General features: G+C 43.3%; 1 protein-coding gene across 1 annotated transcript in view; it reads right to left on the bottom strand.

Moving 5' to 3' along the window:
* Positions 1 to 24,886, bottom strand: part of LOC149865597 (sucrase-isomaltase, intestinal-like) — a 139,853-nt gene that overhangs the window by 97,737 nt on the left and 17,230 nt on the right. The window contains exons 5-7 of the mRNA XM_090041063.1: positions 21,893 to 22,061; positions 20,256 to 20,352; positions 19,211 to 19,323 (exon numbers count right to left, since the gene is read on the bottom strand). Coding sequence (XP_089897189.1) covers positions 19,211 to 19,323; positions 20,256 to 20,352; positions 21,893 to 22,061 — 379 coding nt within the window. The remainder of the gene's footprint in view (positions 1 to 19,210; positions 19,324 to 20,255; positions 20,353 to 21,892; positions 22,062 to 24,886) is intronic.

Below are 24,886 nucleotides of genomic sequence, written 5' to 3'. Positions count from 1 at the left end.
TGTCTTAAAAAAACAGTGACAACAAAAACCAAAAAAAATCCCTAATTTAAATTTAGCACAATGAATGAAACTTGCCAGAAATTAACAGCTTCAGAATGTAAGAATAAAGAAATATATATTGTAACTTTATGTTCCAAAAAATCATTAACACTTAGAGGGTATGTCTACATGAGGTGCTTTACTCGAGATTAGAGCATATCACTGTGCAGCAAACGTCACCATCTACATGTGCAGATGTTTACTGCACAGTAATTTTCTGTAATCATAAGTAAATTTGCTTCCTGTAAATACAAGTAGTAAATTTACCTCCGATTGCTTACTGCACAGTAGTGTGCATGTAGACAGCCTACAGGAGCAAATGTGCTCCTGGTCAACTGGGCAGCATGGGATGAGAGACTGCTTCCTGTCCCAGGGTGCTGCCTGCTGCCAGGGTAGAATCTGCCACTGAGGCCTAGGCGGGGACAATGTCCCCCTGCCCTGGTAGCAGGGAGCTCCTGGCCTCCACTTCACAACTAAGAATTTCCCAGCCCAGGCCCTAAGACTGTGGAACTAGGGCTGGGGGATAAAAATCTATCAGCTCAAGCCCTGTGCCTGTGGTCTTAGTATTGGAAGATAAGAATTTCCCAGCCCCGTGACTGTGATTGTGATTGCGGAGTTGGGGCTGGGAGCTCCCTGCTGCTGGGGCAGGGGGACATTGTCTCCACCTGCACTCCAGTGGCAGAGTCTGCCTCAGCAGCAGGCAACTCCTGGGGGCAGGGAGCAATGTCTCAGACCCCGCCAGGACATAGCTGTCTCCTGACCCCATGCTCCCCTGCCAGCCTAGAGCTCCCCCTGGCTACTGCAGAGTGACAGTGAAGTACTAGCAGGGGCAGGACCAGACTGCTGCCATGAGCAGCAAATCTGCTCCTGCTTCCCTGCATGTTTAGACACCTGCCCAGGGTGAGTTTACTCTAAAGTAAATTACTCTAGGGTAAACCCACCCCAGAGTATTTCCACACTTAGACATGCCCAGAGTGTATTAACCCTGGAAAAAGCAAACAAAACTGCTATTTTACCTCCTAACTTTGCTTTACTAATCTTACAGGGTCAAAAGTACAGGATAATGTAATACTTTCATATCCTTGAAAAAACAAATAATTAATAAATAAACAATGAAGCCTGGTTTGGGAGGAAGAATATAGGACCTAGTTGGAAAAATGCAATAGTGTAGCATGCTAGGGTGCCCACAGCTGGAGACAGGCTTCTGGTTTATTGTGAAGAGAGGTGGATCCGGGGGAGGTGGGGTGCACTTGCACCCACCCCCCTTAGATTCCTGGTGCACCCAAAGTTTAAAACCAAGAGCCCAGCAGTAGCAGTAGTATTTCTATTCAGGCAGCAGTGAGGGAGTCAACTGGCTTCATGGCTCATTATTAGGGCTACTCAAATCACAATTTTGCAGATTTTGTGGAAATCGCTAAACCAAATGAAAAAACTTATTTAAAATAAAATGTTGGCTCCCCAGTAGGAGCCAGCCATTCTCCTAGTCATGTAGCTAAGCACAAGCTACCAGCACTTAGCTGAACAGGCAAGTTAACTTCCACCCCTGCCTCTCACTGATGATTGGCTGAGGGCTGCCTGTCATGCAACCCCAATCTCTTTCCACCAATCAGTGGTGAGGGGTGGGGCTACATGATGGACAGCCCTTTTCAATAAGGGATGGGGATGAAGCCACCAGGGGCCCTTGGCTAACCAGAGGCATGGAGGGGGGCCACCACAATAAGCCCATGAAAATGGTGGCTGGCCCCACAATCTGCCTGCAAAATCAGCTATCAGCCACCTTGAGTGGGTAGATGCCCTACTCATTATAATCTTGATCCTGCCTAAACTCTTCATTCCATAGGTGTTAATGACCCTTTTTCTTTTTTATGGTCTTTAATGAGACCTTTCCTTTTATGGTCCACTACTCAAGCTATCCTTACTTCTGCAATTCTGCTGTCTGTTAGATGCTTCTGCTAATATAACTTGCCTTTTACAACCCTAAATGCTGTTTTTTAACTCTAGCTAGAACCATTAACTCATTTGTGGAAATGTTACCTCAAGTGAACTTTAGCTTTGGTGTGGAAATAAATTTCACTGAAGCATTGGATGCACTGTCAAGATGCTCAAGAAGGGTAATTTTTGTTTTATGAATCTGAAAAAAGGGATATGCATTTAACTATAATGACTAGAGGACTAATGAAACAACATATTTTGATTATTTTTGCCTAGTTTGTTGTGCTTCTATACAAAATATTGCAAATTAATGCACATTCCAGTAAAGGTTTTTGTTCTGGTGTTTTTTGCTTCAACCTTAAATTGAATACTATAGCTCTAGGCCCCTAGCTTATTCATGAAGCTTCTAGTTTCTTTTTAACTGGAAAATAATGTGTGTTGTGTTGTATGTAATAATACATCACACCATCTGCACCCCCTTTTCAAAATCTTAGATCCACCCATGGTTGTGAAGTACCAAAACTAAAATAAAAAGGTTTTACAATTGGTGACAACTGACTCAACAGGTGATTAACACCAGCATAAAATGTTGTTCTATATTTAAAGAACCCAAAGGATATCAAAAAATAAACTGGGTCCCAAAGAGTGCATTAAAACTTTCTACATTTAAGTGTAAGAATAGTGTTCATTTGATACCTGCAGGCTACATCTGGGGCATGTCCATTTAATATATGGCCTGCCCAGTTGCCACTCCCTCCATTGCTCCTGCTGCTGCAGCAGCAGTGGTATCTGGGCCAGGGCAGTGCAGTAAGAAGGAGCCCAGTGAGCCCTCTGCCCACTGGGGCTGGAAAGGAGGGGCACAGAAAGGATGACAGCAGGCACAGAACTGCACTATATAATGATATGTACTAGTTTCATGTCTTGGTTATTTTAAATATAGCGAGAGAAAATATCTAAGAATGTCAAAATATATAACTGAAATCAAGCACAGGACTTATAAAGAAACTGATTAAACAATTTTTGAGTAATCCTCAAAAATGAATTTGAAAAGCCAGAGACATAATCATAAAATAATAGAACACATTACAAGCTTATCTGGATCAGGAGTGTCTTTAAGAAACTGAGAAATAGCCAAAACATACAAAAATAACTGAATAGATTAAAACAAGCTTTAAAGAATGATGCTATACTCTCTCATTAAAACTGAAGATGGATTGGCTCAAAATGGATTGGCTCGAAAAACCATAATAAATACGCACAATATTGCTTGTTCAGTTATACAACTGAAAACAAGACTGATTATTTGATAGATATTAACAATGAGGCTAAACACCACACAGTGGCTAAAAAAATAATGTGTGGTACAACATGATTATATATATTAATAACAATACAAGGAATCTTAAGACACCATAACTCAAAATTGGGAACACGCCTGACTGTATCATTACCGAACAGATATCAATATGAAAAAAGGAAAAACAAGTAGTAAAGGAGCATTGTGTTGTCCATGACTTAGTCAAGAGGAGTTGGCTGGATCCACTTCAGATAACTCAAAAAAGGACATGCATTTTTTCTTTACTTTCTGTAGTATTAATTATACAAAAATAAAGTTTATAACAAAATTCTGGAAAGAAGATAAACTGGGATTTAATACATGGATTAACAATATGCATGAGGTCTCTCAGGGTTGCAGCTGGAACACAGACTAGAAACTGCCTGTACACAAATGCCAGGAGCTTGAGAAACAAGCAAGAGGAACTGGCTCTTCTCTTGTGAAAAAAGATTATCATCTCATAGGGATAACGGAGACCTAGTGGGACTCCACCTATGATTGGTCTGTGGGAATAGAAGGCTATACCCCGTATAGGAGAGACCGTGTTGAGAAGAGGGGTGGGGTGTAGCTTTCTATGTCAAGGAACAGTATACCCCCCTACAAACTGGGTTCACTAACCAAGAAGGGTGCCTCAAGACCCTCTGGGTTAAAATACGGGGAGAGCAGGAGGAAAGGGACATAAATGTAGGAGTCTATTACAGACCTCCTAACCAAGAACTGGATTGAGAATTCAGACTTCAACTTCCCTAACATCTCTTGGGAAGAGCATACGGCCAAATCTGACTGGTCATGTAGCTTTCTCACCTGCACTGATGACCTCTACCTAAAACAGGAGATCTACAGGCTGATTAGGGGAGAGGCACTGCTGGATCTGGTTCTGGCCAAAGGGGATGCTCTGGTAAGCAATCTCAGGATCAAGCGGAAGCTTAGTAACAGCGACCATGAACTGCAGGGTGGGCAAATCCCTCAGTAAAACAGAAATCCTCAACTTTGGGAAGGCAGACTTTCACAAACTCAGGAGACTGGTCAGTCAGGCACTAATAGACCATGGCTCCTTGGGAAGGGGAGTCCAAGAGGAATGGTTACTCCTTAAGAACTCAATCCTAGAAATGCAAGGGAAGTCCATCCCATCCCACAGGAAATGTGGTGAGCAGGTAGAAGAGCCCCCTTGGCTAAATAGGGAACCATTGAACCTCCTGAAACTTAAAAGGGAAGCCTACACCAAATGGAAAATGGGAATTATCACCAAGGACCACTCAACAGATGCCGGCACCTGTACAAAGTAGTTCAGAAAAGCCAAGGCAGAAACTGAACTCAGACTAGCCACTGGGATCAAGAACAACAAAAAGTCCTTCTTCAGATATGTGTGAAGTAGAAAAAAAAACAAAGGAAACACTGAACTCCTGTGAGATGAAATGGAGCAGCTGATGTCTGACGCCCAAGAAAAGGTCAATCTCCTAAACAAAAACTTTGCATCAGTTTTTCACCTGCCCAAGGGGCTCACACAGTCTGACAGAATGCAAAACTTCCAGGGCATGGGAGATGGACCCTAATTGACGCTGATTGAGTGAAGGAACATCTCAAAAGGCTAAATGTCCATAGGTCTGCAGGCCCGGATGAAATACACCCAAGAGTCTTGAAGGAGCTGGAGGACATCATATCATGCCCTATGGCAAAGATATTTGAGAGTTCATGCTGCTTGGGTGAGGTGCCAGAAGACTGGAAAAGAGCCATCTTGGTCCCAATCTTCAAAAAAGGAAGATCCAAAGAACTACAGGTCAATCGGCCTGACATGCATCCCTGGAAAGCTCCTGGAGAAAATCATCAAGGGATCCATCAGCAACAAGCTAACGGAAGGCAACCTTCTAAATGCCAGCCAACATGGTTTTGTCACTGGAAGGTCTTGTGAACCTCAACACCTTCTATGGCTAGGTGACACATTGCCTCAATAAGGGAGATGAGGTTGATGTATATACCTGAATTTCAAGAAAGCCTTTGACTTGGTCTCCCATGATGTCCTCATGGTTAAACTGGGGAACTGTGGTCTTGATCCTCTCATGGTTCAATGGCTGGGGGACTGGCTTCAGGGTTGGATCCAACGAGTACTAGTTGATGGGAGTGAATCAATGTGGTGCAAGGTGACCAATGGAGTTCCTCAGGGCTCAGTTCTCAGGCGGGTACTCTTCAACATCTTAATTAATGATCTGGATCAAGGCATCAGATGTGGACTGGTAAAGTTCACAGAAGACACCAGACTATTGGGGAAGGTGGCCACATTAGAAGACAAACTGGGAATACAAACTGACCTGAACACCCTTGCAAAGTGGGCAGTCCAAAACCTGATGGCATTTAACATAGAGAAGTGCAGGGTGCTCCACCTTGGGAGGAACAACCAGGATCATACTTATAGGCTTGGCAGCGGTACGCTCACTAGCACTATGACCAGAAGCGACTTGAGGGTCCTGACTGACCACAAAATCAACATGAGCCACCAATGCGATGCCATGGCCGGCAAAGCTAACCAGACTCTGGCATGCATCCATCAATTTATCTCTAGCAAAACAAGGGACATCATCCTCCCACTTACTCGACCTTGGTGAGGCCGCAACTGGAGTACTGCATCCAGTTTTGGCCCCCGCAGTTCAAGTGGGATGTGGATATGCTTGAGAGAGTCCAGAGGAGAGCCACCCATATGATCTAATGCCAAGAGCATAAACCATATGAGGAGAGGATGAAGGACATGGGACTCTTCAGTCTGGAGAAGAGAAGGCTCAGAGGTGACTTGGTAGCAGCCTATAAGTATATAAGTGCATCAGGATCTGGGAGAGCAGTTGTTCACCAGATCTTCCCAAGGAATAACAAGGTCCAGTGGCTACAAACTCCTAGAAGGCCAATTTAGATTGAACATAAGAAAAAACTGCTTCACAGTCCAAGTGTCCAGGGTCTGGAACAGACTCCCACTGGAGATGGTGCAAGCACCTACTCTGGACTCATTCAAAAGGTGTTTAGATGTTTATCTTGCTGGGATCATTTGATCCCTGCAGACTTCCTGCCTATGGCAGGGGGGCTGGACTCAATGGTCTTGTGAGGTCTCTTCCAGCCCCTAATGTGTATGAAATCTATGAGAAAGAAAGCTGAAAAAAATTGTAGCCCACATACCAGTACAGACACTAATATTTGCCCAGTGGCTGCCAAGGTCTCGAGGGGAAGGATATGTGATGGGCCATGTGAACTAGGCCAACCCTGAAAGAGTTCACTGGAGTCAATGATCAATTATAGCCCCTTATTGCAGCTGAAGGCTGGGTCAGGACAAATTAAAGATGAGCCCTACTTGTGATTAATAAAAGAAATAACTACAGGTAGGAGGGGAGGCAGGAAGTCTAATTAGATGAGAAAGTCTTGGGATTCTCTCTCAAAACAGAAATTTCAAAATCTTGAAGAGAGATTCTGGAAAAGATATACTGTCATGCCACAGGAGCAATACTCCTATAGTGAGTCCTTGTAACAGGGTGGCCTGTCCCCTTAAAAGGGAACAGCCAGCCTTGCTGAATAGCAGCAGCTGTGGGAAGGCTACTGATGAAGGAATGGCTCACTGGGAGTTTAAAACCCCAGGGCACCTATACAAGTGCAAGGAGGCTGCTCCAACATGCTGTAACAGAGTGTTGGAGCAGACTCAATAAATAGAGTCTGCTGGAGCTTGGTAATTACCATGCTCCAGCAGAGTCCAGGATCATGTGTATCAGCATCCCCACTGCCATTCACCAACCTTTAGTTAAAGTGCCCCCACTGCCATTCTTCAGCATGGGGACACTGCTACACATGACACTTGCGATGCTTTAATTAGAGCGGCTCTCGGAACCACGTTAATTAAAATGGCCCTTTCCCCTTCCATCCCCCCACTCCTGGAGCACACGTATAAACGCCCCCAAAGAGCAGAGCCACAGGGCAGAAAGCTGTAAGGAAACAGTTATGAGTCAGAGGTAGATGGTGTGCTGAACTATGGGCCTGACAGCTGTACTGAGGCCTGAACTGCCCCAGGGGTCTCCTCCAAGTGCCCGGGACATGACAAGAGGTGCTTGCATGAGTGCATGTGTGGTTAAAGACTATAGCTGAGGAGGTCCTCAAGTATCAAAAGCCCGCTGGAAGGAGCCCACAGGCGAGGTAACCTGGTAAAGGAAGAGGTCCCAGGCACAGTCTTGTCAACCAGCATTCTGGGAAAAGAACATGGAGGATGGGGGAGAAATCATGAGTAGTTCAGGGAGATATCAATGAGTTTGGGAAGCAGACCCTACTTTTCAGTCTGGGAGAGCATCCTGAACTGGAAGCCAGAATAAAGAAGCCCATGCTGGAAGCCAAAATAGAGGGGAAGGTCCTACTGACCACCAGGAAAAGTGACGTCTGACAGAAAACTCTTAAGACACTTGATAAGATGAGTGTGAAGACTCCAGAGCCAGTCAGGGTCTGAAGGCCCGATACAAAGTAATTTGGACAATTCTTCACAGGATTTTGCTGACCTGTGAAGTGATGGGGCTGAGCATGACTGGACTAAGGGCTGACTCACAAGAACAGACAGACCACAGCAGAGTCAGAGCAGCCACGAGCAGGGAGACACAGAGCAGAACTGCTCTCAGTGACATACGAAGGGCAGTAAAGCACCTTTCTATAATACCCCTTGAGAAACAAACCACCAAAACTCAAAGCTTTTGTCAGTTCTGAAGTGTAGATGTAACCCCCTGATCAGTGCATATCACTGGTCTTGATCCGGCCCCCATCTGCAGAAGCTATGTCTGTTACAGCCCATCTGGAAATCAAACTACTTTTCAGTGCAAGTAGCATCTTATGCATTTGGATGTAGAGGTCTCCAATACAATCCACCAGATTACAGCCACCCCACAAATAGAAAATGGTTCTCTTCTGATCAGGATGCAAACTGGTTTATCTCACTCCTCCTTAGAATATGAACAGTGTTTCCCCAGCCCCGATTATACCTATCCTCCTTGCACCTGGTTTCTAACTTAAAAATGATGATTTTGTAACATACTCATAGGGATTAAGATATTGCCAGCAAATTTTGTTCTTGTGGATGTCTTGGCAGAGGATTGGAAACAATTCCATCCTAACCAATATCAGCTGAATAGAAATGGCATTAATACCAGCGTACTAATTTAGCATTTTATGCTTCTCTGTCATCCCCAGGTACTTTAGGCATAAAATCTGGTTGCAGCAGCAAGTTACAGAATCTTGCAACCTTTTTCAGTTTCTATCTGCTACCGGTTCAAAGTGCAGAGTATTTGATGTCTGAGGAAAGTGACTCTCTGCATGTTTGCTTTCCTCATCAACTCCTTCTGTCGCATGTGTGTATGTACACACACGATAACTAAAGCATAGGCAGAGATGCATGAGGATGAGAGAGAATTACAGAAAAGAAAAAGAAACTGGAGAAGAGAGAAAATAAAGTTAAGATAGAAATAAAGAGACTAGGAAAAAGGGAGAGGGCAACTAAAGAAGCAGGATAAGGGGAAAGAAGAAGGTCTCAGTAGTGACTTTTTTTTGTACTGAGAATTACAGTGGTTGCCATGCAAATATTTACGACACCTTTGGAAGTATTAACAAATTATGGCAAATATGCTGTACCTCACAAGAAATGTGGTGAATGCCAAGCGCCAGATAATATGATGGATATCACAGTATCTATCTATTTACAAAGCAAAATTGTGAACAATTTGCTGTAACCACCAGACATAGTGCCATAAAATTTAAAGGTGAGCAACTCTGGTATGCCAGAATAAGTTTTTCTTCTATTCATATGTATTGAGAGACATTTAAACATAATCCTGGATATCCCCTACATTCTCTGCCTTCAAAGATGTTTCCCCATGTTGCTGGTGCTCAGGTAATATTTACCCTGCTCTCTCATGAAATCCTATATGCACTGCAATAATATGCACTCTCCTCTTCTTGTACCTAGGCTGACTTAGTCAGCTGCCATGTTAACTAAAGGTTTGAGAGAGAGACAAAAACTTCAGACCTAAATCACCTGGAGAAAGTCTGAATCCACATGAGGACATTCCTGGAGCCTGTCTTGATGTAAGCAAATGAAGCCAAAGACTCCTGCTAAGTTATTAAGCAAAAATACCTGCTTTAATCATGTGAGAGGAACAGACTAATCTCTTCTTCATTGTTTTCTACATTTGAAAACTCTCTGACTCACACAGCTCAATGAGACAAAAAGGAGGAAAAAAAAGTCCCTTAGAATCTCTGTCTGGCTTTCTTATGCAAATACATAATGTGTGCTGGAGGAAACTGGAACTGCTCTCCTAAATCTGAAAATTCACAGGTGGTAGAAAAGGGGCTAGACTCAGAGCTTCAGCTTTAATGAGGATATGATACTTCAATAGTTTTTTGTGATTCGGCAAATGTTAGTGTTATTGCTCTGTACAAACAAAAACAAAAACACAAACACAGTCCAATGATAGGGTAGGGGAGAGATGGAAATAAATAACTGAAACATAATCATTGCCCAGAAAGCTCTGGGGAAACCAGAGAGAAAATTAGACCATTGATTTAATGTGATTTTTTGGCTCAAATATTCTTGGGAGGCATTCATATGATGTTATGAAAGCCTTTTTATAAGAACCTAGATAAATTGATAGCAACAGCTTTCCCTTCTGGAAAAGTCCTATGGAAATTAAATAGAAAATTGTATCCCTGGTTCAATATTCTACAGCTTGGGTTCAATGGCCTGTGGGAAATGTCATATTCTCCACTGCACTCTAGATGTTGAGAAATTTAACTATATAAATATTAAAATCACTAGGATTTTTACAAAAATAACATTTATGAGCAGCTATACCAGTTTTGCCACGGACTTTAATGGGAACATGATCGAATCCTTCTGTAGATGTAACTAGTGATTATGATAGAGAATCACAGAAACAGGTACAGAACGGACCTCAAGAGAGTAGATGGTCCATCCTCCTGCTTCATGGTAGGATTAATTCTACCTAAACTGCCCCAGACAAATGTTTGTCTGTTTTTTAAAAACCTCCAATAAAAGATATTCCATGACTACCCTAAGCAGACTACTTCATTATCCTTCAAGTTAGAATATATTTCCTAACAAGTAAACTAATTCTCCCTTCCTGCAAAGTTCCCTGATTACTTCTTGTTCTAGCCCTAGTGAAGCTGGAACTGATCATTACCATCCTCTTTTTAAGTCTGATTATTCATAGTCTTCATAGAGACAATTTAAAACTAATAAGAGAAAGTACTTTTTTAGGCAGCACAGTTAACATGTAGAACTCATTGCCACAGGAGGTTGCAGAGGCAGATAATACATCCAGGTCCAAACAGGGACTAGACAAAATCATAGAGGATAGATCTATTAATAGCAATTAACATAACAGTTAGAAATGTTTCTTCTGGCATCTCTAAACCAATGATGGTGGATGCCAGGAAGAGTAATGAATAGGGGATAGCTCATACTAGAAGAAGAACACTCCTACCTCTACTGGAGACAGGATATTGAGCTAGCTGGACCATTGGTCTGACTCAGTATGGTACGTCTTACATTCTTATAGTCTTCTCCTTTCAAGAGTAAATCTAATTATATCATCAATAGTATATAGGAACGCCCACTCGTCAACTTGACAGGTGTCCATCTTGGTCACCACCTTGGGACCAGAAGTCCCATCCCATCACATAGTCTTTGATTTCACGAATCCTACTCCCTTTTCCCCTTATATGGTGTGTCTAGCCTAGCCATAGTTTCATAGTTGGTAGGGGTGGAAGGGACCTGAGCAGATCATCAAGTCCAACCCCCTGCCATGGGCAGGAAAGAATGCTGGGGTCAAATGACCATGGCCAGGTGATTATCTAGCCTCCTTTTGAAGACGTCCCAGGGTAGAAGCGAGCACCACTTCCCTTGGAAGTTGATTCCAGATCCTAGTTCCTGACTCTGTGTGACATCACAAAAATCTGCCATGTCCCCAGGCCACATGATGCATGACATCATGAATCCCACCCCTGCCCCTGGTCACGTGATTCATGATATCACAAGCCCTGCCCCAACCCTGGTCACATGGTGCATGACATCACAAACCCCGCCCTGGCCCCCTGTCACATGATGCGTGACATCAGAAACTCTGCCCTGGCCCTTGATTACATGATGTGTGACACCAAAAAAACTGCCCCTGGCCCATCACATAGTCTGACACATCAGAAGAACAACCCATTTAAGTCCCAAAGCCCACCCTTCATGCTAAGAGACCCACTCTAGACCACATGGTACAGTCACAACCCATCAGGCCCCAAACCAGAATGTTGGCTCCAGAATTCCCCACACCATCATATGGTGTGTGACATCAGAAAGGTTGTCTAACAGCCCCAAAATCCACCCTCCCACTCCACATGCTGCATGGCACTGCCTGAGCCCACAAGGCACAGGCATGGCCTACTAGGTAGCGGGGGTCGTGACCCCTCTAACAACCTGCCTCACCTCCCTTGAGCAATCAGCAGGGGTTTCAGAGGCCTCAGACTTCCCCAAGAATGGTGCTGAACCAACTGGAGCAAGCAGAGGGGTGGGGCCTAGGCTGCAAGTCCACCCAGTCTATCTGCGAGCCCTCTGTCTGAGATGGTGCTAAGGCAAGCAGGGGCAAATATGACTTCTTACACTACACCTGTAAGACACCTCATTCTCACCACCTCACCAAGACTTGCTAGATGTCCGCAAAGAAAGCATTACTGTAGTAATAGTTTTGAGGAGGACAGCCCCCTAACCTAAAGAACCTGGTCTAGAAGCTCATGCAAGATGTAGCATGAACTAAACTAATGTAGCTGATGTTAACACAGAGTGTGATAGTAGTGAAAGGTAACCATGTTCGTTTTGTCCTGTAAGTAACTTGTAAACTCCATTTTGTATTCTTTTGCTTGACATAAGTGAACGAACTCTGTATACCCTTTTATGAGTGAGTGTATGTGAAAGAGTGAATGTTAAGAGGATGGCATAGAGACAGGAAAAGAAGATTTAACTGTTGTTAAATGGTTTAACGGTTGTTCTTCTGAAGATTTAACTTAAGCAACAAGGCACCAAATGTGTAGGTTACCAGTCAGTAAACTAATTAATAGATGGCTGAAGAATCCCTTTGAGGCCTAGGGCCCAAAGGAGATAACGAGGAGGAGGAATGCACACATCCTGCCAGATGGGCAGCAAGGACACTCCAAGGCTGAGATATCAACTTTTATGACCAAACTGACCTCGGACTGAGATAAGCAGAAGATGGATGAGAAACAACTGTAAAAACAGAAATTGGGTATGGACCCCTCCCACCCTGCTCACGGCAGGGGGTCGGACTCGATAATCTGTCTAGGTCCCTTCTGACTCATTGATTCTATGATTCTATGAACCCCCAAAGTGCTAAACAAAGGATGCCAATCCCCGTAAAAGAGGACTCTGGAATATACCGGGTTGGGTGAGTCTCGCTCAACTGCTGCTTTCTTTTGAGCACAGACACATCTGTTCACCCCGCTCCAGCTGCTATCTCCATGGTCTGTCTCTCAATAGGGCCTGGGATGACCACCTAGTGCTTCTATTAAACAACTGCTGCTGGTAACTATAATACCTAAATGGAATGGTTCTTTTGTGTATGTCTGTGTGTAAAGAGGTATATGATGATTTGTGTGTGTCTGTATGAGTGGTGTGTCCAAACCTCTGTGTCTAATTCATGTAATCAATAAATGTTGCATTTTGCCTTATCCCCTTTTATAAGGTATTGCTCTTGATTTGCTAAATCAACAATTTAAAGGAAACCTGTGAGATGGAAACCCAAGCCCCCAAAGCAGATGTTGAGAATTTGGAAGAAGAGGGTGACGTTGTACTACAGCCTGCATAGGAAAAAGAGATCAACAGGGGAGCAGAGATGCCAGTGAGAGATTTGAAGCATGGTTGTGAAGAGCACTTAGGTTTTGATAGTGGTGTGGGGTTCATCCCATAGAAGGGAGGTAGGAATTAGCTAAGGATTGATTAAACAGTGGCTAACTAAGGCTTTAATTTCTCTGCAGTTAGATGAAGCCTTTTTAATGACTCAGGAAAGCCTGCCCACCAGTACACCTGTAAACCTGGCACCAGAAAGAAGCAGCTGTTTTTGAAGAGAACAGAGACCAGATGACGACAAAGATTTTAGAAGACAATTAGGCATTGAATCAACAGGTCCTGTTTCACATCAAGAATGTAAAATCTTCATGAAGTCTCTTATGTGTGTTTCTTTTTATGGCATAATGAAATACTGTTTGAGGATGAGGTTTTCTGAAAAGTGCATAGGTTGTTTTTGATGAGGGGGTCAAGGTTGTCATGATTGTGTTACCTGTTTAGATAAAGATATAAATCAAACAATTTGGGAATGTTGCAATGAGCTGTGTATGGAAAGTGTTCTAAATCTGTTATGGCAATCAGATTTTCCAAGAGAATTCTGAGAGTTACTGAGAAACACTTATCTCAGGGTACAGAGCTTCTAAATGCTGTGTGTTTTGCAGAAGATCCTAATGCTGCTCTTTGTGATTTGATCCCTGAGGAAGATAAACCCCTGGTACCCAATATTTAATGCTTAATTGGCACTAGAAATTATAAAACCCGGCTTAAGAGAAGGGCTTAGCAAAAACAGTTTAAAACATGTTTTACAACTTTTGTTGTTTTGGAGGGGTAAAGAAGTAAGATTAAAGCACAACAACTGTTTTCAGCTGGACCTATTACCATTTGCTTTAGTGCCTCGGATCTCCAAGCATATTCACGTGGGGATAAGTTGTAAAGATAAAGCCAATGGAACTTAGTTGTCACTAGATATTATAAAAACCTTTCTTAGGAGAAGAAGGTTTAGCAAAATAAACCAGTAAATATTGTAACAGTTTTTGATGGAAATAAAGACTGATTTAAAAATATATATTCTCACAGGGTTTGTGTGCCATTCTGCAGAGTGGGCTGTCATTTTTGAGTGGAATAGAGCAGGTGGTGAATTTCCCACAACCAGGGAATAAGTTGTAAAGATAAAGTACCAGCAAAAAAATTAGATATGTGACCAGAGCTTCAAACAGCAGACCTCTACATATTTTAAGACTAAAGGGATTATATCTTTTACCAAAATATTTTTTTAGTGGTGACTCTATTTTAAAACAATTTGATATATACTGTATATACACTATTTTACTATTTATTTATTGTTTTAACTATTTTATTATTTAATTTTTAATACAGAGGGCTTCCTTAATGTGTTATTTGATTTTTATTACAGAGAGCTTATCTAGTGGAAAAGCCACATGCAATTTTTCCACAGTAAGGTAAAAACTTATTTTTAAAAATGGAGGGGTTATTTACGACTGTGTTAATATAAGCACACTAAGTTGTAACAACTGTCTGTAACTGTTTGTTTTCAAACAGAACCCCTTCTTTTAAAACAGAAAAGCACAACAAACACATTCATGTTTTTATCCAGTAGTAAAAGCTACATTTTCTGAAACGAGCTTTTGAAACTTTATGTTTTTCTTGGGGAGGAGATGTTGGGTGTGCATGAATTTGTCCCCTGTGAATGTAGAAATAGGGGGTGGGGTTAAGCAAATTTAAAATTTGTAGTGTGTGAGGCTGAGCTATTAGGCCTGAGTGAATAGGGAAGTATTCAATTTGGATTTGGATTCAACTGATTTGGGGGACAGTGATTTAGTTTGGAGATTAGGATCACTGTCCTGAATCAATTTGGCTGACTGGCTTTGGAAGATTCGGTGATTCAGATTGTAGGAGTAATTGGCCTACTTGACTAGAAAAACAGACAAAGACCAGAAGTGCTGATACTGCTTATTTCAGTTATGTGTTTTGAGATAAGGAATTCTGCATGCCTTGGGTTATCCTTAGGTTATCTTGATATATTGCCCTGTGCATAGATAGCTTGTTTATGTAAACGTCCTAAATTTCTGTGTAATTTATTATTGTTTTGTTTTTCCAAGGTCGTATTTTTTTATCTCTTTCTCTGTCTTAAGTATAAATACGCTCGTAAACTTAGAGAGTCTGAGAAATCCTTTGAAACAGACAAGTGGGTGATTCCCTTTGCTGTATGAAATTCTCCCTGTGATCACAGTATAGCCTTAAATAAAGAAAAGCTGGCTCTGTCAGTTCTGATTCAACCACAACGTGAAGTTTGAGTTCTTCCACAGGATCAGCCGGAGAGAGGCAGGCACAGCCGGGTGGCTGCAGGTTCTCCTGTGGGTCATCCAGCTGTGCCTGACTCTTCCTGGGTGTGGGGAGCCCTGCCCATCCCTGTCCCCTGCCTTCCCTCAGCCTAGTCTCAGCACTTAAAAAAAAAATCCCTGCACTCACCATCTGCAGCAGCAGCGATTGGGGCCTCTGGGCACTCATGGCACTCCCCGCATGCAGCAGGGGGGCAATGGGGATCACCCCCCTTTCTGGCACCTGCGTTGCAGCTGCCCCATGGCTTGGGTGCAGCGTGGCTCAGCAGGGCACTGTGTGCTGTCTGGGAATTGGGGCTGAGTGGTGCTGAGCTCCAGGTGACTGCTGGAGCCACCCCAGCTCCCAGACAGTACACAACACCCTGCTGAGTCATGCTGAACCCATGCAATGTGACAGCTACCATGCGGGTGCCAAGCAGGGGGGGCAATTCCCACTGCTCCACACTTGCGGGGGGCTCTGCCACAAGCCCTTATAGACTGCTGCAGCCAGTAGACTGGGACTAGTAGGCCAGGTGAGTGGGGCCAGGCAGAGCACCCATGAGGGCTTCTCCCATGGCTTCTCTGACTGTGTTTGCCTCTCCCTGGGCAGGGGGAGCCACGGGAGAAGCCCCCATGGCTGCCCCTCCTGGCCCCAGCCTCTTGGCACTTAAAAAAAAAAAAGCCCTGCACGCACCAGGTGCAGCAGCCTCTGAGGGCTCTTTGGCAGAGCCCCCTTGTGCAGTGTGGAGCAGTGGGGACAGCAGAGGTTGTGCCCCCACTTGGTACCCACGCAGCAGCTGCCCCATGGTATGGGTGCCAAGTGGCTTGGCAGGGAGCCGCATGCTGTTTCTTTTTTTTTTTTTTTTTTTTTTAAGTGCCAGGACTAGGCTACGGCTGGGGCTGGGGCTGGGGCTGGTCAGCCACAGGGGCTTCTCTCATGGCTCCACTGGCTGTGCCTGCCTTTGCCCCAGTGGGGGAAGCTGCAGGGGATATGCCCTGCTGCCACTTGCCCAGTTGGTGTGGTGGGGCACCTGACGCAGGTGCAGCTTACTCTGGGTGGAAGCAGGGCTTAGCCCCTGCTCCCAGCGCTACCGTGCCCACATCAGTGCTGGAGTGAGGGCTCTGCCCTACTGCCACTTGCCAGCTGGCATGGAGGGTGCGAAATGCAGGCATGGAAGTGCTGGAAGCAGGGCAGAGCCCCTGCTCTGAGCACTGCCATGCCTGCATCCCGCACCCCCTGTACCCCTCCATGAGTAACGTGCCTCCCCACCCACCTCCCTCCCCCACGCCCCTTCCCTTCCCTGCTCCCCCAACACACTTACCAGCTGGAGGCAGCTGTGTCAGCTGTCTGTTTAGTTTATGGCCAAAACTCCAAAGTAGCCAAATCTTTTCCAAAACTTTTCCAAGTCAACTTGGATGCTTTGAATTGATTTGGCGCTTTTAAATGGTCTCCCAATTCAATTCAGATTCAGAGATTCGGTTCGCAAATCGGGCCAAATTTCCTCTAAATCAAATCAGCTACTGAAGCTTTGTACAGCCCTATTAGCTATACATTTGTGGAAAGTGAATTCTCAATGCTGAGATGTACATTATATATTTCTTAAGTGATCACATGCAACAGTCCTGAAGAAGGACAAGAACCAGGTCAAAGACCTCTAAAAGCCCTATAAAAAACCACAGAAATGCTCAGCCTGCAATATCACAACACCTGAAGATTGGAAAACCAACAGGACAGAACAAAAGGGCATGGTTCTCACAGGAAAACATGCCACCTACCTGCGAGAAAACCACATGTAAAAACACAAGGATTCATATCCACAAAGCAGGTGATCCATTAATAAGAAACCCATGTGACTGGGGGCCAGGCTGAAGTTTCTGAGGTCATGTGACCAGGGATTGGGGCCGGGTTTCTGATGTCACACATCATGTGACTGGGGGCAGGAGTGGTGGGATTTTTGGTGTCACACATCACGTGTCCTGGGGGTAGGATTTGTGATGTCGCGTGTTATGTGACATGGGGCAGGTGTGGAGTTTGTGCTGTCACACACCATATAAGGAGGGGCGGAGTTTGTGACATCAAAGACCAGGTGATAGAGCTTCCAGTCCCAAGATGGTGGCCAAGTTGGCCACCTGTCAAGGTGACAAGCGGGTGTTCTTACGTGCTATTATCATCCTTTCCTCACATATCATGTTTTAAACCTCCTTCCATTCTTATCTTTTTCCTCTGGTCTCTCTCCATTTTGTCTACATCGTCCTTAAGGTACAGGACCCATACTTGAGCACACCACTTTCACTGAGGCCTAGCTAGCACTAAACAGACTGAAATAATCACTTCCCTTCTCTCGCATGCAACACTCCTATTAATACATCCCAGAATTATATTTGCCCTTTTTACAATAGCATTACATTACTGAACTGTTCCTACTGTTTCTACTATAAACTCAAGACTGTTTTCTGCAGTATTGTTATCTAGCCATTTATTCTTCATTTTACATTATATATTTTATTTCTCCTTTTAAATACAATAATTTGCACCTGCTTTTATTGAATTTTGTTTTGTTGGTGCCTAAAGATTCCTCCAGATTGTCAAGATAATATTAAATTCTTATCCTGTCACCCAAAGTGCTTGCAACCTTCACAACTTGGTGTCGTCTGCAAATGTTATAAGTGGACCCTGTATTCCATCAACCAAGTCTTTAACGAAAATATGAATAGAACTGGACCCAGGACAACCCCTGGTGAGACCCAACTGGAAAGGTTCTCCCAAAATGACAGCAAACCATTAATGCCTATTCTTTGAGGGCAGCTGTTTAACTACTTGTGCATCCACTTTACAGTGATTTAATCTAAACCATTTTTCCCTCATTTGCCTATGAGTACATATGATATGGTACTTAAAGCCTTTCAAAAGTTAAGATACATCTCATCCCCTTACTCATTAGGTCAATTATCCAGTCAAAACAGGAAATCAGAATGGTTAGGTACAATGTTTTCTCAATAAAATCATTGCAGCTGGTTTTAATCACCTTATTGTCCTATAGTTGCTTGCAAATTGATTAATAAGCAGTTCTAATATCTTTAGGGGTATCAAAATCAGGCTGATTTTTCTGTAATGCCCCAAGGCCCCTTTGTGTCACTTAAGCATAAGTACTATGTTTGCCCTTCCCCAGTTTTCTGGGGCCTCACATGTCCTCCATGAGTTCTCAAAGATGATCACTAATGGGTTCAGAAATCACTTTAGATTATTCCTGAAGTAATCTTAGGTGAATTTCATCAGGCCATGTTGAGCTGGATACCTCTAACTTATTTAAATAGTCTTTAACCTGGTCTTCCCCTTTTCTCACTCTGACTGCTATTTTCTTGTTAAAATGAATTGCATTAACTATCTGATCACAGTTAGCCTTTTTGTGAAGACTGAAGCAAAGAAAGAATTAAATACTTCAACCCTCTTTACATAATCTATTATTTTCTCTCCTTCCGCATTAAGTAATGGACCAAGGGAGGTAAAGGTTGCTTCTAATATATTTCTAGAGCTTTTCTTGCTGCTTGTTCCATCTGGTCTAATCACATCAGCTATAGTTTCATATAAGCATAACAGGTGAACATAGCTGTGGTCAAAATAACTGACAATACAGACAGCTATAGGGTCTTGTTACTGTACAATGTCTTGTGAGCCATAGCTGTTTCTCTACTAACCTCTGTGTATTGCTGAATTACATTTTCTGGAGTTGGGCCAAGAAACACAAAGAAGTCAAGGATACCTCCAATAGTGCGGAAGGTTAAGGCTGGATTTGGACTCAGAGTAACATCTGCAAGAAGAAATCAGAAGTGTTGCACAGTACAAATTACCTCAGTGCCAGCCCTATGTATTCTGAACCCTTCGGTGCACAGCTGCTAAGTAGGTCAGGCAGCCGCTCCCATTAACTACATATACCCCACCCACACACACTCAGAAACCACAGAACAAGTACAAATTGTCTATCTGTCAGCACTAACGTATCACAGAACAGAAATAGGCACTCTTGCAAGTCAGCCCTGGAATGCACGTAGCTGACATGCTGTATGGACAAACAAATAAGAAAATATGAATAGTCCAGTGATAGCTTGCTGGTATTATAAACTATATTTCCAGATTTATGTTACACTCAACAGTAAAAGTATACCAGAAGCATACTGAAATGTTTAATTTTTCTTAATCTCATTCATATACAAATAAGCTGCAAACTAGTGTCTACATCTCCTCTATATTTTCCCCCCTTTCTGTTTTTTTTAAGTCATTGACTGCCAGAGAAATTATTTCATAGCTTTAGTGAATATTCCCCTTTTTACAGATTATAGTACTAGATTAATACAGCATGGTGACCATGGTAACACACAAAGCTATTCTCCTCAGACTCAATACAGAACTTAAGCTGACTTGCGTTTCAACTGTGCTGCTCCCAGAGGAAATGTCTATTGACTTCTATTTCTCTACACACATGCATCTAATTTTTAAAAGTTAACCGCATAATTTTGGTTGCAAATGCACATATTACCTTGTTTTACAGTGATCATAACTTATGAGTCTCTTTGAAAACTCTGAAAGTTCCTAGAAATTTCAATCCTATGAGTAACACTGTAGGAACCCTGTTATATTTGTACAAACCATCAGTGAAGAAGTTATTTAAATTTATAAGAAACAACTGAACATAACTGCCAACTTATTCTATTTTCTATAGGTATAGATAATATTCCTCATTACCTTGTGCATTGGAGTTAAGGAAGAGGACACCATGAGCATTTGAATCATTCTCTATGCATATATAAAAAGGATGAACTCCATAAAGATTGGCAAATGGCTGAAACATAAACATTTGATTATTTATCACCAGGGATCCTGGTTTTCTCTGATAAAAAATTGCAAATTCTCTGATAAAAAAACAAAGTCCATGATTAAAATGAAATGCCACTATATATATATATAGGTATCAATTGACCACAATATTTTATGGACACATTTATCATTTTAAAGCAATTTGGAGCTTATCAGTGCCTCTATCGCTATAATAAAATGAATTCTAAATACCAATACATTTTGGTATTTGATTTTGGGTTTGTTATCATGAGAAATCAGAGTTCCCCCTGCCCCCTTAGCTTACCAGGATACAGGTCCAGGCCCCTCACTCCCAAGCCACTGCCCCCCCAGCCTGCTGGTGCCCTTCATTCCCCACCCACAGCCACCTGGGCACTGTTCATGGCCCTCACCCCCCCACCCACAGCCCCCTGCCCCCCCAGCCCTGCCAGAGGGCTGCGGGAGCCCCACCCTCCCAGCTTCTAGGACTACAGGACCAGGGACTGGGTTCACAGCCCCCTGCCCCCTGTGGCAGCACCCGAGCCCCAGCTGCTGTCTACAGGAGGTGGCAGCTGTTGCAGAAGAGCAGAGAGCAGAACCCAGGTCCCCCTCCCCGTGGGCAGCACAGCCAGAGTGGAGACCATGGGAGGGGCGGGTTCAAGCTGTCCACAGCGGGGCTTGGGTGGGGGGGCTGGCTCCCCATCACCGCACACACTCCTGGGGGCACAGGGGCGCATGTGCCTTCCAGATTTGCGTGCAGAGTGGGGGCAGGTGTGGGCTGCCTGCTGCAGGCTTGGGTTCCCTGCCCTGCTGCCCTCCCTCTGGGGCCTCTGCAGACCAGCAGACAGGACCCAGTGCAGCAGAGCAGAATGGGGCACGTGGGGAAGCTTGTTGCTGCACTGGGAGCTCCGCACCGTCCTTGTGAAGTGTTACCTGCCTGCACAGCAGGGAGCCCACAGCTACCCCTCACACAGATCTGGGGGCCACATGCCCCCCTAACTCCTCCAGAACTATGCGCAGTGGTGGGGAGCCAGCCCCCGTCCCCCCCAGCCCCCTGGATGAGCTGCCCATAGCCCCATCCCACTCCCTGCCAGGGCCCTGCAGCTGTGCACTGTCCCAGCTGGGCAGCATCCACATCCCCAGCCCCAGCCCTGCCCAACTCCCTCCCTCCCTATGGGCGCCTGAATCTCCCCTCCCCCCCACCAGATGTACATGCGGGAGCTACCAGCCTGCCTGGTAGCTATGTGCATATACATGCACATTGTGCCCCCTGCCTGACCACCCCTAAACACACTACTTTTTTTTTTGGTTAGCAACTTCGAGCATGATAACAATGGCTCTGATGCAAACTATTCAGCAAAATAAGTGCTTCATTCATTATAACTTGCTGCATTCTCTATAGCATTGTATGAAACACATTTTACTCCCTTTGCCATTACTTTATATTAACAGAAATTAGAACATGAAGAGAGGTGGTAATTTGATATGACTGCTTTTGCAACTCCATTTTGTGAAATAAGTCTACACAAGATAATTAAATGAATTACCGTAGGTGACTGGTCCCTGGTAAACATTCCATAGGTAACAAAGTTCATATAGTGTTTAAAAGACAAATGTTCATGTTCACCAAATCCATATACTGAGGTGGAGGGTACAGTGGTTGAAATCTGTAGATACTGTTTGGAAAAAATTAAATCTCCAAGTGATGTGTCCCACCTGTGACAAATACAAAGAGAGCATGAACATGACAGTTTTGCCCATCCTCATGATATTTGCCATTTTAAGACCAAATCAAGATTCTGGGAAAGTGTGTTTTATTTCTTGCAACACATACAATTCAACATATAACTCAGACAAATTAAATAAACAGATTAACTCTGTGTGTGTTTCTGAGGTACATAAAGAAGCTTTTCTTACTGCAATACAAGCAGGCATCTCATGAAATAAGAGAAAGACACTATAAATAATCCTATCACTGAAATAAACAGTTTCTCTTGCTATTTCTATGACAACCAGTGGGGTATGCAGAAAGTGGCCTCCAGAATGTCTAGCAATATCAACCAACATTTACCTGTAGACTCCTAAATAAATTAGACTTGCTGTATGGTTAAATGCTTTATTGGACCCCAGCCTGAGAGCTGCTGTTGCCTACTGACTCCAACCTAAAGACGTCACACTTGATCCAAACACAGAGAAAATACTTGATACATTTGCTATTAATATGTTTGTTCTTGTTTCTCTCATTAGATGATTAAAATAAATGTGTTAAATAGCATTTAGTTAGGCAGTATGTTATGATTGCTATTACTAATACAAGGAGATGACTTGTAGGCTTGAAAGACTTCAGTTAGGCTTTGCAGAAGTGTTTAAGTTATGGTGCTCTGCCCTGAATACCACATTACATATCATTCCATCTATCCTTGTTACTGTCAATTTAAAAGAAAAAGCCCAAACCAGCAAGTGCAAAAATGGTATAAATGGTTCATTGTTCAAAGTTTTGATAAACAGACAATCAATGCGGCAGTAAATCACTTAAGTGGAAAGCGCTGCAAATGGGGAACACCTTTAGACTACTGCCTCAGGAGCCTGGAATCATACAATGGTCAATGTACGGATTTATGCTGCTATACCCTGAAACAAGAATTTTGGAAAACAGATTGGGAACAAATGATTTAACATTGTGCTGAGAATGCCATTTTCATCCATGTGCTGGTTTAAAGAATGGAAGTCATGAAACAGAAAGGACTCTAAAATTATATCAAGTGTATGGGTTCATTTTTGGTTCCCTCTTACCAAAAAAAAAATTCCTAGCTACAAATCCATTGAGCAATATTAACATAGGCCTCTCCTCTGTCTTCACTGGGTCAGGTTTGTTTTTTTCTCATTTGAAAAGGAGTCTGGTTTTGTGTATATATTGACTACTCAGAGAGAGTATTATGCAGAAAAAGAAATTAATGTATTCTGATACAATGTTATGTTCAACAGCCAAAATTCAGCATCTGTCCACAGTATGATTTGGGGACAGAAAAGTGTCCTCCCTTTGCTCAAGGGATTTCTCTGGGAATAACTGGAAAACAACATTAACCTTTTCATAGTTTCTATAGTATTTCTGAGCCTATGAAAGCACAATGAGGCCTGGATATTTTGGTATCTGTGATAGTATCCAACTGGCACAGCTGCTGTTCCTTTAAGCCCTATTTCCATCAGTAGGTGCCTCCTTCCACACCCTGTACATGAGGCTGAAGAATGAACTTCTCTATTTATAGCCTCTTGTCAGGAAGAAGACTGACTCAGGAGCCAAAGGACAGCACAAAATTTGCATTTCTGGCTGATGTAGGAATTTATAGCGTAGGAAGATGTGGTAAGCCTTCTTTGTGCTGCCAGCAGAAAGTGCAACTATAATGGATCCAGTGGCTTAGAAAATAAATAAATGAAAATCTCTCAGTTAATTTCAAAGGAGTAGAATGTGATTAACCTTCTGCAGCATTTCAAGGTGACTAAAAGCAATGAAATCAAGTTAATCTAGTTTCCTAAAATACATGCATTTTCACCTTGCAATGCTGGCAGCTGCTGTACACAGCAGGTTTACCTGGCCCAAGAACTTCACTCCATTTAAGTCCGTTTTGAGCCAATAAACCTCCTATGTCCTTGTGACATTTCAAAGTAGTCATTCTTACCCACCAACAAATCAGCAGCTGGTGACACACACCTAGAGGTCATAAGTCTTTAGAACTGTGAGATTTTGGGAGAACACATGGCATATCATAACATACATAATACATTAAAATCTTTCTGAGATGGGCATACCTTATTTTTGTAAACAACCCAAGAGAAAAGACTTGGTGCTTAAATCCACAAATATTTTCCTCTACCACCTGCTATGTTACCCTTGCCTCTACAGCTTATAAAAATTAAAATATTTGGAGCCAGTCTTGCCCACAGTAGCACATAATCTCTGACCTTTGACTGTTTCTTTATTATTCTTCCTCATACAGGATTAGTTGGAAATTTGTCATAGATTCCAACATTGCAAAACAGAATAGCATTTCCTCCAGAATAAATGTTATGAAACATATATCCATTCCCATGTCCTCCAGAGTAAACATGCCTTATAGTTACACCCTAAATCTTATGTGATTTTCAGCAGGCACATCTACACAAGACATTACTGTGGAGGAGACTAATTAGCTCTACAGTAAAACATCACTGTCTACATGTGCAGCGCTACTAGGATGGAGGAATCTAATTAACTTCGCCGTAGGACCGTACTGCCAGACATAAGTACTATCCTATGGTGAAATTATTTACCCTGCTGAAATGCACATGTACTGTAGATGTACCCTCCTGACAAGCTGGCTTGGGCAGGAGGGTACTTCAGTGTGGGGGCTGCCTGCTGGCTAGCTCTCCACTGGAGCACCCTCGTGTCCCAGCCAGCCTCTCTATAGCACAAGGGTAGGCAACATTTTTTGGCCAGAGTGCCAAAAAGCCACAATGACTACCTTGGAAGGTGCTGGAGTGCTGACATGCCAGAGCCCAGAGCT

The sequence above is a fragment of the Crocodylus siamensis genome, chromosome 4, assembly GCF_052110815.1.
Source record: "Crocodylus siamensis isolate JL-2025a chromosome 4, ASM5211081v1, whole genome shotgun sequence".
Taxonomy (NCBI): Eukaryota; Metazoa; Chordata; order Crocodylia; family Crocodylidae; genus Crocodylus; species Crocodylus siamensis.
The sequence above is the reverse complement of the archived record's forward strand: the minus strand, read 5'-3'. Positions and strand labels throughout refer to the sequence as shown.